This window comes from Acipenser ruthenus, chromosome 6 (assembly GCF_902713425.1).
Source record: "Acipenser ruthenus chromosome 6, fAciRut3.2 maternal haplotype, whole genome shotgun sequence".
Lineage (NCBI taxonomy): Eukaryota > Metazoa > Chordata > Actinopteri > Acipenseriformes > Acipenseridae > Acipenser > Acipenser ruthenus.
In genome coordinates, this window is record NC_081194.1 from 32,773,760 (window position 1) to 32,790,376 (window position 16,617).

The 16,617-nt window shown below is 41.7% G+C and overlaps 1 protein-coding gene across 11 annotated transcripts in view; it reads right to left on the reverse strand.

Moving 5' to 3' along the window:
* LOC117411154 (serine/threonine-protein kinase MRCK alpha-like) overlaps nt 1-16,617 on the reverse strand; it is a 211,969-nt gene that overhangs the window by 34,194 nt on the left and 161,158 nt on the right. For all 11 annotated transcript variants that reach the window (XM_059025342.1, XM_059025341.1, XM_034018371.3 and 8 more), the window contains exons 16-17: nt 8,788-8,893; nt 721-845 (exon numbers count right to left, since the gene is read on the reverse strand). In XM_059025342.1, coding sequence (XP_058881325.1) covers nt 721-845; nt 8,788-8,893 — 231 coding nt within the window. The remainder of the gene's footprint in view (nt 1-720; nt 846-8,787; nt 8,894-16,617) is intronic.

The window sequence follows — 16,617 nt, forward strand, 5'->3', positions numbered from 1 at the left end:
GCTTACCTGATCAGTAACCTGCAATAAACAACAAACAAAACAAACAGACTATACAATGTCTAGATCTGCACCACTATGTCATTTTTCAGACATTTTAAATACAAAAACTGGTTTGAAACAATATCTTTAGTGGTTTCAAGAGCAAAAACTAAAAGCTACAGAAAAAATATTGATTTAAAGACCAAAACTAAAGTCTAAAATACCACTTAGAGCACATTTTACGCATGCATATTTTTTTATTAACAAACAAATTCAAATCATAGCTTGATTCAAATTTGGCACGATAACACACATTAAAATAATCAAATGTATCTGTATGCTCCAAGGTAGGCCGAGCATGTTTTTTTTTTTCTTTAGAGAAAACATTTTTATAAAGGTAGGAGCCCCATATGTGTATTTCAAGTAGGAGCCAATACCTACATATTGATATTCACAAACTAAGCTATGAATGGCCATGATCCCTTGTAATCCTTTAAAGGGGAAGCTTTCAAATTACTCTCCATCAATATACAATCCTAAAAAGATTATATTTTCATCAGTATAAAATATTTGTCTTTAAATTTGTTTCACTCCTGTGATCTACAGTGGAGCATACAAATGCTACTGCAGGTAGCTGCAGAAGCCTGTCTCTCTAGTTCAGAGTTTTGAAAAGGCTTCAAACAGAAGAAAGAAGCTTGTGTGCCTGCAAGTGAAAGTACTGGATATAAAGGTGACACTAACCACTGAATGATTTCAGTGATCTGAGCCTCCCAGTGTGCTACCGACTCCTTCTTATCAGCCAGCTCCCTCATCTCATCCTCCAGTTGTCTGTTACTGCTGCTCAGCTTCTCAAACATAGCTGTTAGCTGTGAAATAAATGAAGAACATTAATACACACAGAATATAAGACAACACCTCATGCTTCAGTTTGCAGTATGTGTAACTCACAACCTCATATTACAAAATGTTGATCTATATTGAAGATTAGAATGACGTTAGTGCAACACAAACATCAACATAACAACTACTATTGATGTTGCCCTTCATTTAGAATAGTAATAAGTGAAGTAATGAAAAATCTGTAAGTTGATTAATTCATAAAGGAAAGGCAGCAATTACATCTGCAGCCAAATATTTTAGCTATTACACCAGTTGCTGATATAAAAGGGATTTTTTTTTCATGTTGTAAACAAGCCTGCTCTGTAGACACTTTATCACACGTTTCCACTTCACTTGCTCTCTACTGTATGTGACTGTTGCTGCACTAATGATAGCACTATGGTGACTGATGAGCTGTGGTTTTGCATTGTGTGTAGGGGAGGCATTTGTACCTTTATAATGCTCATGCCTTTGAAGCAGGGTATGGTAAAACAGTCAATCATTATATCTGTTTGAATCAGGATGTTGTATCAGAAGGAGGGGACAAACCAAATATAGGCACATTGTATCTACTGAAAATGGTGTGCACTTGCATATATATATATATATATATATATATATATATATATATATATATATATATATATACACAGTTATGTGCAAAAGTTTTAGGCAGGTGTGAAAAAATGCTGTAAAGTAAGAATGCTTTCAAAAATAGACATGTTAATAGTTTATATTTATCAATTAACAAAATGCAAAGTGAGTGAACAGAAGACAAATCTACATCAAATCAATATTTGGTGAGACCACCCTTTGCATTCAAAACAGCATCAATTCTTCTAGGTACACTTGCACACAGTTTTTGAAGGAACTCGGCAGGTAGGTCGGGCCAAACATCTTGGAGAACGAACCACAGTTCTTCTGTGGATTTAGGCAGCCTCAGTTGCTTCTCTCTCTTCATGTAATCCCAGACAGACTCGATGATGTTGAGATCAGGGCTCTGTGGGGGCCATACCGTCACTTCCAGGACTCCTTGTTCTTCTTTACGCTGAAGATAGTTCTTAATGACTTTCGCTGTATGTTTGGGGTCGTTGTCATGCTGCAGAATAAATTTGGGGCCAATCAGATGCCTCCCTGATGGTATTGCATGATGGATAAGTATCTGCCTGTACTTCTCAGCATTGAGGAGACCATTAATTCTGACCAAATCCCCAACTCCATTTGCAGAAATGCAGCCCCAAACTTGCAAGGAACCTCCACCATGCTTCACTGTTGCCTGCAGACACTCATTCGTGTACCGCTCTCCAGCCCTTCGGCGAACAAACTGCCTTCTGCTACAGCCAAATATTTCAAATTTTGACTCATCAGTCCAGAGCACATGCTGCCATTTTTCTGCACCCCAGTTCCTGTGTTTTCGTGCATAGTTGAGTCGCTTGGCCTTGTTTCCACGTCGGAGGTAGGGCTTTTTGGCCGCAAGTCTTCCATGAAGGCCACTTCTGACCAGACTTCTCCGGACAGTAGATGGGTGTACCAGGGTCCCACTGTTTTCTGCCAGTTCTGAGCTGATGGTACTGCTGGACATCTTCCGATTGCGAAGGGAAGTAAGCATGATGTGTCTTTCATCTGCTGCAGTAAGTTTCCTTGGCCGACCACTGCGTCTACGGTCCTCAACGTTGCCCGTTTCTTTGTGCTTCTTCAAAAGAGCTTGGACAGCACATCTGGAAACCCCTGTCTGCCTTGAAATTTCTGCCTGGGAGAGACCTTGCTGATGCAGTATAAATACCTTGTGTCTTGTTGCTGTGCTCAGTCTTGCCATGGTGTATGACTTTTGACAGTAAACTGTCTTCAGCAACCTCACCTTGTTAGCTGAGTTTGGCTGTTCCTCACCCAGTTTTATTCTTCCTACACAGCTGTTTCTGTTTCAGTTAATGATTGTGTTTCAACCTACATATTGAATTGATGATATTAGCACCTGTTTGGTATAATTGTTTAATCATACACCTGACTATATGCCTACAAAATCCCTGACTTTGTGCAAGTGTACCTAGAAGAATTGATGCTGTTTTGAAGGCAGAGGGTGGTCACACCAAATATGGATTTGATTGAGATTTTTCTTCTGTTCACTCACTTTGCATTTAGTTAATTGATAAATATAATCTATTAACATGTCTATTTTTTAAAGCATTCTTACTTTACAGCATTTTTTCACACCTGCCTAAAACTTTTGCAAAGTACTGTATATATATATATATATATAATAACAAGAATCGCACCACTCACGGTTCTTTGTCCCTTTAAGAATAGACCCAGGACGCAAGAATGGATTTTTCACGCGCTGACGGGCTATAAATGTTAATAAACAAAATAAACAACACACAAAATAAACACCTAGCTCTATTGAGCACTAACTGAACCCAGCGGGAACCTCAACTAAACAGCAGGACGGCTAAGCCGTTTACCTGCTAAACACCAAAAACACTCTGTTCCTTAAACTTACTTCTTTGTGCTTTTAGTGACTGGAAGCAGAGCACCCCTTCTGCCTCCTTCTCCTAAGCAGTCCTGAGCAAACTAACTGTCTCTCTTTCATACCCTGCACCTGGTCCTAATTTATAATTATTATATATATTATATATATATATATATATATATATATATATATATATATATATATATATATATATATATATATATATATATATATATATAGATACACATACATACAGTGCCTTGCAAAAATATTCAGACCCCTGACCAATTCTCTCATATTACTGAATTACAATGGTACATTCAAATTTCGTTCTGTTTGATATTTTATTTCAGCAAGCCTAGCACATTCACTAATATATATATATATATATATATATATATATATATATATATATATATATATATATATATATATATATATATAAGTGAAAAATAAAATCTACAAATTGTTCTAAATGAATTACAAATATAAAACAGAAAATAATTGATTGCATAAATATTCACCCCCTTTGCTATGACACACCTAAATAAGCTCTGGCGCAACCAATTGTCTTTAGAAGTCATATAATTAGTTGAATGGAGTCCATCTGTGTGCAATTAAGGTGTTTCATGATTTCAGGTTAAATACACCTGTCTCTGGGAGGTCCCACAGTTGGTTAGTACATTTGCTAACAAAAACTACATCATGAAGATGAAGGAACATTCAAAGCAAATCCGGAATAAGGTTCTTCAAAAGCACCAATCGGGTAGGATAGAAGAACATTTCCAAGGCATTGAATATCCCCTGGAGCACAGTAAAGTCCATTATTAAGAAATGGAGAGAATATGGCACAACTGTGAATCTGTCTAGAAAAGGCCATCCTCAAAAACTGAGTATCCGGGCGAGAAGGGCACTAGTCAGGGAGGCCACCAAGAGGCCTATGGCAACTCTAAAGGAGTTACAGTGTTCCACGGCTGTGCTGGGAGACACTGTGCATACGGCAACAATAGCCCGGGTGCTTCAGAAAACTGGCCTTTATGGGAGAGTGGCAAAAAGAAAGCCATTGTTGAAAAAAACTCACATCAAACCTTGGCTAGAGTTTGCCAGAAAGCATGTGGGAGACTGAGACCAAGTGGAAGAAGATTCTATGGTCTGATGGGACCAAAATAGAGCTTTTTGGCCTCAACGCTAAGCGGTATGTTTGGCGCAAGCCTAACACCGCACATCATCCTGAGAACACCATCCCTACCGTGAAGCATGGTGGTGGCAGCATCATGCTATGGGGATGCTTCTCTGCGTCAGGGCCTGGAAAGCTTGTGAAGATAGAGGGCAAAATGGATGCAGCAAAGTACAGAGAAATCCTGGAGGAAAACCTGCTGAAGTCTGTAAGAGACCAGGGTCTTGGGAGAAGATTCATCTTCCAGCAGGACAATGACCCCAAACATACAGCCAAAGCCACACTGGAGTGGCTTAAAAACAAAAAGGTCAATGTCCTGGAGTGGCCCAGTCAAAGCCCGGAACTCAAACCAATTGAGAATATGTGGAAAGAGTTGAAAATTGCTGTTCACTAAAAGGTCCCTATCCAACTTGACGGAGCTTGAGCAATTTTGCAAAGAAGAATGGGCAAAAATTGCAGTATCCAGATGTGCAAAGCTGGTAGAGACTTATCCAAATAGACTCATGGCTGTAATTGCTGCCAAAGGTGCCTCTACCAAATATTGACTCAAGGGGGTGAATACTTATGCAATCAATTATTTTCTGTTTTGTATTTGTAATTAATGTAGAACAATTAGTAGATTTTATTTTTCACTTTGACATTATGGACTTTTTTTGTGTTGATCAGTGGCAAAAACTCCTAATTAAATCAATTTTGATTCCATGTTGTAACACAATAAAATGTGGAAAAGTCCAAGGGGGGTGAATACTTTTGAGAGCCACTCTATACTGTAGAATAGATCATATATTAACAATTGTTCGTGCAAGGTTTGTCAAATTCAGTCAAAGTATTCATTAGCTGTAGACTACTGGCCAAACCAATCAAAAGCATTGAGTAGTAAGTTGATTTTGGAAGACAAACCTGTGTAAATGAATGCCCCTAAGTTTCATCACAAGTGGACAATCTGTAATAAAGATCTAAAAATCTAAGTGTGATTTCCATATAGGTATTCCAATATATAAGACGGAAAACAATTATGTTGTATCTGCAAGTCAGAATGCAGACTTGACACCAAAGACAATGAAAAGTATGCATTACAAAAAGTGTGCTTTATACAGTGAAGTGACATGCTTTGTAAAAGATACACTCTTCATAAAACACTTTGATCTTTTTGCTGCTAAAGTGCAGTATATGTGGGACCACCGCCTCTAGTGCTTTTAAAAGGTGAAGAAATACTTTTGAACAGACCACTTTCCTTGTAATTAAAGTATATTACTGTACATTTGTTTTTTGTGGTTAAACTAATAGGATCAAAATTATTTGTTTACAAGTTGTCCTATTATCCTACCCTCTGGGGTGGATTTCTCTTTCAAGTACGAAATGTAAACATTACCTTATGGGTATTTACCTCTTAAAGACCCGAAACCTGAATAAGATATATTAAAGCCACTCGACGAGCCTGTGATGCAGTCATGGCCCGCCCCCAAGGACAAAAATATACTTCGCTCACAGACCTCTACGTCATTTTTCCTTCAAGTCTGCTGCAATCATGGATGCAGCGACCTTGAAGGTTAATGGCCACATTTCTATTTCAGGGAACCAGGGTTATGATAATAACCTAATGTTCCCTTTCAAGTATGAAATGTAACCATTACCGTATGGGTGAGAGTACCAAAGCCGTCGCAAAGTATTGCAGAACGACTGAAATGCTACAAGGTTCAGCCTTGTGCGTTGCCATACTGTTGCCCAGTTATATTTGGACAATCTCTGCTTAGACAGGGCTTGACCATGGGATTTAGCCCCATAGCAGACAAAAAACTGTTCAGACTGCCTCCAACTTTTCATCCTGTCAAAATAGTACGCCAGGGCCCACACTGGGCAGAGTGTATGGAGCTGTCACTCCCTGTCAGATTTGAAAGGAGGTGGATGGAAATCCTCCAGTTTCACCGACTGGTTGACATCAAATGCAGAGATAGTCTTTGGCAAAAAGGCAGGATTGGTTTGGAGTGTAACCTTTGTCCTAAGCATGCTTTTGCAATGGAGAATGCCTGCATCTGACTCACCCACTTTGCGGAGGTGATACCAAGCAAGAAAGCCACTTTAAGCGATAAATATTTCAGCTAAGCTGAATGCATGGGCTCAAATAGAGGCTTCATGAGTGTATTAAGCACCGCGTTTAACCTCCAGCGAGGAACAATGTCCTTCATAGTCAGCCAAAGCTGCTGAATCCCTTCAAAAAATGGACCCGCCAGGAAGTGAGCTCCTGGGGAGACAGAGTCAATTTTGACATGGCAAGCTGAAATAGCTGCCAGATAGACCTAATCAAACAGGTCCTGCAAAAATTGCAGAATAACTGCCATGGGACAAGTCGTAGGGTCAAACCCACGAGGCAGACGCCACCTTTGAAAAACACCCCACTTGTACCCACACTGGGAACACGTGGACGGTGCTATGGCATTCTGAAGGGTGTCAATGACTCTGTTAGAAAACCCCAGATGGCACAAACGCAGCCGTTCAGGGGCCAGACCCAGACCTTCAAACTCGATGGGTCGGGAAGCCATAAGGTCCCCCACGCCGCTTGGGCACTCTATGGCTGACTTCTCAGGAGTTGCATCAGGGTTGAAAACTAGTCCCCTGGGACAATAAGGGACTACTAAGAACATCTTGGCCCGGTTCTGCCTGATTTTCCCCAGAGAGCGGTAACAGGGCAAGCGGTGGGAAGGCATATAACAGTTGACTTGGCCACTGGCGTGCCAAGGCATCTACTGCCAGTGGGTCCCTGCCTCCTATTATGGAGAACCAGTGGGGTCAGTGGGTTGATTCCTGGGAGGCAAAGAGATCTATCTCTGCTCTCCTGAACCTCTCCCGAAATGAGGCTCACCACTTCGGGGTGAAGCTTCTGCTCTGAGGCCCTGGGGACTCTCCTTGAGAGGAGGTCCGCTGCCCAGATTATCCGCCGCTCAGGCGGAAGACTGAGAGACTTGAGGTCGCCCTGGTGGATGACGTAAGCCTCCACTGTTGTGGACAAGCACATGTCTCCCTCAAACCTCCTGCAAAAAACCCTGCCAAGTGGGGTTCCACACACCTTGTGCACCCCTGCCATTCCACACAGTGACCCAACCCAGGCTGGACGCGTCCATGGTGACGACCTCCCTTCTGGTGACACTGCCCAGCGCTACGCCGAGGCGCAGATGTACTGGCTGGTTCCACCAAGAGAGTGCCTAGACAGTGATGAGACACTGTCAGTAGGCGGTTGCGGTTCAACCCGGGCTGAAAAACCTTGCTGTTGACCCAGGCCAGGCCAAAGAATGGTCTGGGAATCTGCCGCATCAAGCCCAGAAGTTTCTGGAACATCACTACCGTGAGTACTCTGTTGAGCTGAAAGAGCTCCAAACACGCGGCTATTCTTTGTACCCTGCCGTCCAACTAGTGGACAGCATGGACCTGGAGTCCAAGCACACTCCTAGATAGGATAGGTCTGAGAAGGCGTGAGCTGGCTCTTCGCATGATTCCCCATAAGGCCCAACTGTTAAGTTGGGATGCAGAGCGCTCTTTAGAGCTGCGGGATCATCCTCAATAGGCAGACTGGTAGCAAGCAATGCAAAAATATTTCTCCACAGAAAACAGTAATAACACAATTAACAACATAAACGTCTCGTAATTTAAAACGAAAAATCAAATTTAACTCCAGCCGGAGCTATGCAGCCTGGGGGAGCACAATGTCCAACTTATGTTGCTTGATCACTGGGAAGGAGCAACTTCAGCCGCTGGCTTCCCGCGGGTGCACAAGGCCGCTGCGGGATGTAACAGCCTGTAGTGCACAATATACGTGTAATTAATACACTTTAGCATAAAAAAAGATCAAAGTATTTTATGAAGAGTGTGTATCTTTTACAAAGCATGTAACTTCACTGTATAAAGAACACTATTTGTAATGCATACTTTTCATTGTCTTTGATGTCAAGCCTGTATTCCTTGCAGACACAACATAATTGGTTCACTTTGATTTAGCACTGGAAGGCCATTGCTATCTGAAGCGACTGTATTTGAATTTAACAATAATAACTTGCAGTCAGTACAAGGCTGGACTGAAATCAAAAGTAAAACATTTCAGAACCAAATCACTGACAATTAATAGTGACATGACCGGTGACTTAAACCCACTAGTAATGCATTTGCTGAGGCTGGTAAAGCTTTAAGATTAAACTTCATTGAAACAGTTTGTGGTTCATCTAATTTCCATCATGACCTAACCTCAGTATACAACAAGTGCTAAAGCAGTGAATCTCAGATTTAACAATCTCACCTTATCTACTTCACTGGAAAGCTTCTTATTCTCCTCCGTCAACAGGATCCTCTCCCTTTCATACTTCTGTTTGAATTCAGCTTCAAACTCTTCTCGTTCGCTTTGGCTTTTGAAAAAAAAAAAAAAAGAAATATGCATTGAAATCACAACAGGAATAAAAACACGACTTCAGAATATCTGGAATACTTCAGAAAACTATTAAAAAGAACGGAAATATTATACTGGACTATCAAGTCTCACTTAATTCCAAATTGGGGAAAGTGAAGATTTCAAGATAGGATCTCCAGGTTTCAAGGCTTCAGCGATCAGCACAAAACCTCCCTGTCTAGTATGCTGCACATTATTGATACCCATCTAGGTCATACCTATTGTTGGACATAAATAATCAACTTGTATTGATGGTACATTTTCTATTTTAATGTTCAAACTTGAATTTAGGTTTATATCGTCATTGTTTTCTGTAGCTCCTGAAATCACATTTACTAAAAGCACAGATGTAGCGTCAGGTTGGGTCATAATATCATTCTGTTTATGAAATTAACAGATTTGGAATATACAGAGGGAGGTTTCTAATCCATTCTCTGTTTCTGCTTGGTTTTCTTGTCACAAACTCCCCCACTGACAAATAATGCTTTTAAAAAGAGTCGTAAACTAAATACTGGACAAGGGGTTTATCTTCACCATCGTTGAATAAATCCTTTGGTGCCAGGGGTGTATTCCAAGAGGGTACAAACCAGACGGTTTTGATTGTTTTGACACCTTGGACAGAAAACACCTCATAAATACAGCCGACAGGTGCAAAACAGCGGACCAATTGAGAACAATGGGCTGTCTCGGAACGAGAACAACCAATGGGAAAACAGTCCACGTGGACTCGGGCACAGCCCCAAATAAACAAACTATCCAATCACCAGGGTGAAGAGAGGAGTAGAAGAAGACAGCACGACTTTCAGTCGGGGCTCCCTGACATGCAGAACAAGACTCTGAACTTTGACAATCTGAAGACCTGCAGCCTGCGATCAGCTTGAACAGAGATACCGTTTTCAGAAACTCTGATAGGGAATAACAACCCCAGTGTTTGCCTTGGTGTGGGAGTCCTAAAGTACTTTAGAATCCTAAAAGTACTTGGAATCAAATATCTAACGTAGCCCCAACTGATCACCGGAGGAATAGTTGGACATATCATTTGAAGTCAACAGAGACTGAAATGTATTTTTTATTGAGCTAGCAATGTCGGAGTTTGCGGTGGAAGATCCCAGACATAACCGGATGAAGAGTGCACATATTGGTGGAGGATTTGCTGTTTCAGTGGAATACCTAAATAGTTAATGACTTGTTTTTGCAAAAACATTTCTTTCGTCCCCTGGTGTGGAGACACAATGCCAGGAAGGTAGACCCCGGAATCTGGACTTTTCCTTGCCGGCAGGAGAGCCTTTGATCGCCTGTTTTGGATGACATATGGACCAGCTGAAAAAGAGCGAAAGTCTGTTAAGTATTCAACACATAGTGTTTTTATCCTTTTATGAACTCGAGAATAAGCCGACCTTAAAGTAAAATTAACGTTTTATTTGAGGTAGAATGTAAGAAAAGTATTATTGCTTTCAATTCATGCTTTGAGTTAATGAACACTATAGTAACTGTTTTGCTGTATGTGATTCATACAAATTGATGTGGGTTTTACAAGGCAATTATCATTCTGCGTTTAAAGCTAGAATCCAAATTAGCTGTCTTGATATTAGATAGTTGTCTGAAGGCAAAGAGTGTCTTTATCTCAAAAGAGTGAGAATTGCCTTCTGAACCAAAACATCTATATGAGACTGATTTAACAATGCTTTGATTATCAAACATTAACACAAGTAAATATTTGTGTTACCAACGATACCCCCTGTTCAGACTAACCTTCATCTTAAGTAACTGTCAGGAATGTGGTTGTAGCCTTTAAAGGAATCTGCCATAAATTGCTTTGGATCACTAATCAGCTATCAGGAGTGGGCTGTTGTTCATATTTTCCTTTCTGTACTGTTTAGTTAATTCTTCCTTTCTGTATTAGTTTAGTTGTTGCACCTTTAATTTTCCTTCATTTTGTTTTATTTCTAATAAAACTGTTCCTTTGTATTCACTAGAAGCGGTGTCCAGTCTGATCATTTCAATAGAGGTGGGTCCTACATGATTTTGAATTCAAATAAGGTATTATATGATTATAACTTAAACTAGTCCAAATACAAATATACCTTGCACACTACACAGGCCTTGTACTGCTGGCACATATATACTGGAACATATAAAGATATTTTACAAAACAAAACAGAAGATTACTCAAGCCAGCCTAAAGACATTAGTGTATCTATAGAAGGCACATCTCTCTATAAATGTAATTCTTTTTTTAAACAGCAGGCGATGTTTGAAATAATTTCCACTGAATGTTGAACAATTCTGTATGTTTGATGACAGTGCTGGAGAAGAGCCAAAAGCAAAACTCAATGCTCTGTTGGCTTCTATTCATGAAAAACAATATTTCTACTCATCCACATATGCAAACCCAGAATCTGACTCCAGCAGGAAACTAAAGACCACCGGATCCCTGCAAGTCAGGAGAATTCCCCCTTTATAAATAATTGTTAGTTCATAATAGATTAACACTGTCAATTTAACTTTGATGAATCCTTTAACTCATCCATCATATGCGCTGGCTGAGTTCAAACAATTTAAAACAGATGGATTACAATTACAGGAATCTTATTGTTTAGTAATAATAAATAAGGCGTATGCATCAAATTTGTGTGTCCAAAAACCACAAAACTTGTGACAACCTCCACAAACAAATCCTATGAAATTAGTCAGATTCGTTCCGTTTTATGTTAGTGTGCCAAGAAACAGCTAATTTCTTACCAGCCTTTTTGTCCTTATTGATCTGGGCTAAAGCAAATTAGTTTTGTATATTGACATTACTTGTAATAGCCTCCCCTTCTCACTAATGAAGAAAATAAGACATAGCAAATTGGTCTGAGATCAGAACACTTGAAAATGAATCAAGAAACACTGCTTTTGTGTTAGCTTAAAATCCTTTGATTTCTCTTTTAGTTTACACTCGAGTTACAAAAGTCAAGTTATAACCTCTAATTTGACCAAATCCTCCCTGTCTCCACCCTGACTATTCCACAGGCCACCATACCAGAACTGCATGGGAAACAATGTACCGGTAAATCCACACCCCCACAAACACTGTAAAAAGGCCACTTAATAATTAGTCTCTAAGTGGAAAGCACATTTTCCCCAATCCCTTATTTGGAGCAGTCAGAGCCTACTAAAAGGGACTGGCTGCCAGCATCTTACCAGCAGTGTATTTATATACAGTTGTAGTCAAAAGTTTACATCCCCAGTGGAAATATTTAATTTCTCGAAATTTCTCGAAAAACAAATTATATGAAAAATCTTTTGAAGCAAAAGTTTTGCTTTTGTGGATGAGGAAAAAAAGTTACAAGAAACAGATGTCTACAATTATTTACTTCACCATTTCTTTTTGCAAAACTCCAAAAATGCTAATTCAAAAGTATTCATACCCTTTGATGCTATGATAGTATTGTCTACAAGGTGCTAGAAATTTCAATATGATAATGCAGAGCCTAATTCTAGATAAGTCTAGAAAATGCTGGATTGTAGGTTAACATTCTAGAGAGTATAAAAGGGTTAGTGCCTTTGAGCGGGGTATGGTAATAGGTGCCAGGTGCGCCGGTTTGAGTGTGTCAAAAACTGCAACGTTGCTGGGTTTTTCACACTCAACAGTTTTCCATGTGTATCAAGGATGGTCCACCACCCAAAGGACATCCAGCCAACGGCAGGCCAGTGGTCGAAAACGGCTCATTGACGAAAAAGAACAAAGGAGGCTGACACGAATTGTTCAGAGAAACAGATGGGCTACAGTTAGTCAACTGACAGTGCAGTACAACATTGGTGCGGAAAGACCCATAAAAGAATGCACAACTCGTCGTACCTTGACACGAATGGGGTATGGCAGCCGACGACCTAACAGAGTTCCACTTCTTTCAGCAAAACACAAGAAACTGCGGTTGCAGTGGGCTAAGGAACGAAAACACTGCCTGGTCTGATGTTTCAGACTAAGGAACGAAAACACTGCCTGAACACTGCTGTTTCACGCTGATGGGAGGACTAGGGTGTGGAGAAAACCACATGAGTACATGCATCCATCATGCCGCGTGTCAACATTGCAGGCTGGTGGTGGTGTGATGGTGTGGGGTGTGTTTTCATGGCACACATTGGGCCACTTTATAAAAGTGGAGCAACGTTTGAATGCCACAGGATATCTGAACATCATTGCCAGTCAGGTGCATCCCTTCATGGCAGCAGTGTATCCATCTTCTAATGGATTTTTTCAGCAGGATAATGCCCCATGCCACAAGGCTAGGATTGTCCAAGAATGGTTCCACGAACATGACAGTGAATTCAGCTTACTGTAGTGGCCTGCCCAGTCACCAGATCTCAATCCAATTGAGCATCTGTGGGATGAGATGGAACGAGCTATTCGGAATAGAGATCCACTACCAGCCAACTTGACACAACTGTGGGAAGAATTGGAGTCAACATGGGCCAGCATCCCTGTGGAACGCTTTTGACACCTTGTAGAGTCCATGCCCCGATGAATTGACAACTGTTCAAATTCTGAGCTTTCGCCACCAGAACCAGTTTCTGTAACTTCAAGGACACCTACTTTTAAAAGTGTGCTTTTTTGTTTGTTTAATTTAAATACTGTACAGCAATATCAAGGTTGGAGTGTTTTGGATTGTGCATGCTGTTTGTAAGTAGGCCTACTGACTTTAAATGTATTAAATGCATTGAACAATGCAGTGATAAAATAACTACAACTTTTAAGCATGCTTTCCTGTTTAAACATGTTATCATTTATATTGTTCAGCATTTAGTTTTACTAAGTTATTAGCTAACTTCGGATAATGCAGGGAGGGGGTTAAAATCTTCCCTGCCAAAAACAAGTGCAAATGCACATTTTGTTTAAATTGTTTTATTTGTTTAATTATCACCCGCACCTGGTAGTTATTATTAATTAGTACTAGGTGCAGGGGTATTTAAGATGTGCAGTCAGTCTGCACGGGGCTGCTGAATAGAAGGAAGCAGAAGAGAGGTGCTCTGCTTCCGAGCAGTCATAGGAAAGTAAGTGCTGGAAACCTGCACAGTTTGTTTGTGTTGTGTGACAGGTAAACGGCCTAGCCGTCCTGCAAGTTAGTCAGGGAATAACCCGTTTAGTAAGTACTCCAAAACGGAGTTAGGTTTTGTTTTGTGTTTGTTTATTTTGTGTTTATTAAAAATAGCGCAACCGCGCTTGAAACTCCATTTCCTGTGTCCTGGGTCTGCTTTGAAAGGGGCAAACGAACGACCGTGAGTGCCGGCCGGTTACATATGGTGGCAGCGAGTGTGGGCGCCCCTACGACCCAGAGAAAAATGGAAAGCATTGAAGAGTTGATCGCAAGGATCAACGGAACACCGCTGCTCAGTTAGAGCAGACTGAGAGATGGGAGAGAGAGCTGGGGTTGGCTCCGTTGGAAGCAAGGGAGCGGGAGCCAACAGAGCTGGAGCTGCTGCTCCAAAAATGGGAGCAGGCAAGGGAGGCACCGCTGTCTGCAGTCCTGGCGAGAGAAGCCCCGCGGTCTCCTGCACCAGAGGACGTGGTGCTGTGTCCTGAGCGGGAGGAGTCCGTCCCGGAGCCAGAGGAAGGACAGCCGAGGGAGCAAGAGGTACCACCGCCGGCTACAGACAAGGGGGAGGAGGTGAGGAGCCCACCGCCGGCTACAGACAAGGGGGAGGAGGTGAGGAGCCCACCTCCACCACAACCCCGACCACCACCCCTGCGATCCGGCCCGGCGCTGCTGCAGGTGATCCCGTGCCCCTTCCTCCTGGACACCCTGCCGGTCTGCCTGGACCTCCCTGCGCTAGACCTGGAGCCCAGGAGTGTGCACCACCGGCCACAGCTCTACCCCTGGTTCCCTACTCCGCTCTCCCCGAGCACCCAGACGTCGCTGAGCTGCTGTCAGACGTCGCTGGTGCTCCCCCTGTTCGCTGCTAAGCTCCCCCTGGGTGATCGGACATCGCTGCGCCGGTCCCCTGGTGAAGACCTCTGCCCGCTGCTGCATCCTCCTGTTCCCCAGCCGTCGCTTCGGTCGCCCCTGTCATCCCGGTGGGGTCCCGTGTCGCCGGTTCACGGTCCCTTCCTGGAAGCGCCGGAGGGACCGACCCACCCTCAAGCCCGCCCGTGGAAGAGGGCGACAATTGACATTTGTGGACTTGAGGGTGGGTGGTTGTGTTTTAGGGGGGGTGGTGGCCTTGGAACGGCCGATCAGTGCTGCGCACTTAAGGGGGAGGATGTGTAACACGGCAGGGAGGGGGTTAAAATCTTCCCTGCCAAAAACATGTGCAAATGCACATTTTGTTTAAATTAATTGTTTTATTTGTTTAATTATCACCCGCACCTGGTAGTTATTATCAATTAGTACTAGGTGCAGGGGTATTTAAGATGTGTAGTCAGTCTGCACAGGGCTGCTGAGTAGAAGGAAGCAGACGAGAGGTGCTCTGCTTCCGAGCAGTCATAGGAAAGTAAGTGCTGGAAACCTGCATAGTTTGTTTGTGTTGTGTGACAGGTAAACGGCTTAGCCGTCCTGCAAGTTAGTCAGGGAATAACCCGTTTAGTGAGTTAGGTTTTGTTTTGTGTTTGTTTATTTTGTGACCGCGCTTGAAACTCCATTTCCTGTGTCCTGGGTCTGCTTTGAAAGGGGCAAACGAACGACCGTGAGTGCCGGCCGGGTTACAATATATATATATATATATATGGAGAGAGTATATATATATATATATATATATATATATATATATATATATATATATATATATATATATATATATATATATATATATATATACTCTCTCCATATATATATATATATATATATACCATATTACTTCAATTTGACGCCGCGGCGTTTGCGTTTGGCGACTGCGGCCCTTAAACGAGGGTGGCGATTATACGAGGGCGGCCTTTATTAATAATACTATGCTTTACAAACGCTGCAATATTTTATTAAATGATTTAAAGCATTTTAGAAACGGCGCTGTGAGAGGCTCCGATCTGCAGCACTATACTCGTGTGTTTTTGGGGCTTGAATACAGTACATTTACTGACAGTTAACGAGAGCCTATTAGGTGGGAGTTGGGAGGTCAGGGGAGTGCTGTACCAGCGAATCAGAAGTATGTATTGGTTGCTATGGGGCGGGACAAGAAGAGGAGAGATTTATAAAATATTACCTCTGAATATCGGTTTGATTTCTTGTAAAACTAAAATATATCCTACTCGGTTATTTTTTTTCTCACTGTAATTTACCTGCTTGTTTGTAAAATTGTTCAGGACTGAGTAAAATTCCAATTGAATAAAAAACTAAACAACTAAACCCTCTACAATAAGATATCTTCAGCCAGCTTTCGGATAGCGCTTAGAGTGACCGGCAAAGCTCTAAGTTCCTCTGAGTTTAAGTTTTCACCATCCAAGCTGACGACGAGGTAAAACGGACAGACCTTGTTTTATCCTCTGCTGTGTTGGCACTGAACTCTGCTGGAAAAAAAGGGACGTGAAGGACTGCTGTACTGTAAGTAGTTCATCTTGGGTTGTCTGTCGGGACTGTACTATAAAATAACATTTGCTTACTAAGGTGGGTGTACATTAGTTTGTATTACATGCTGGAGTGAAGTTGCAGTCTCTTTGGGGGTGTCATGTACATAGGCAGCCATAGAGTCGTGCGTTTCTTTCTTTAT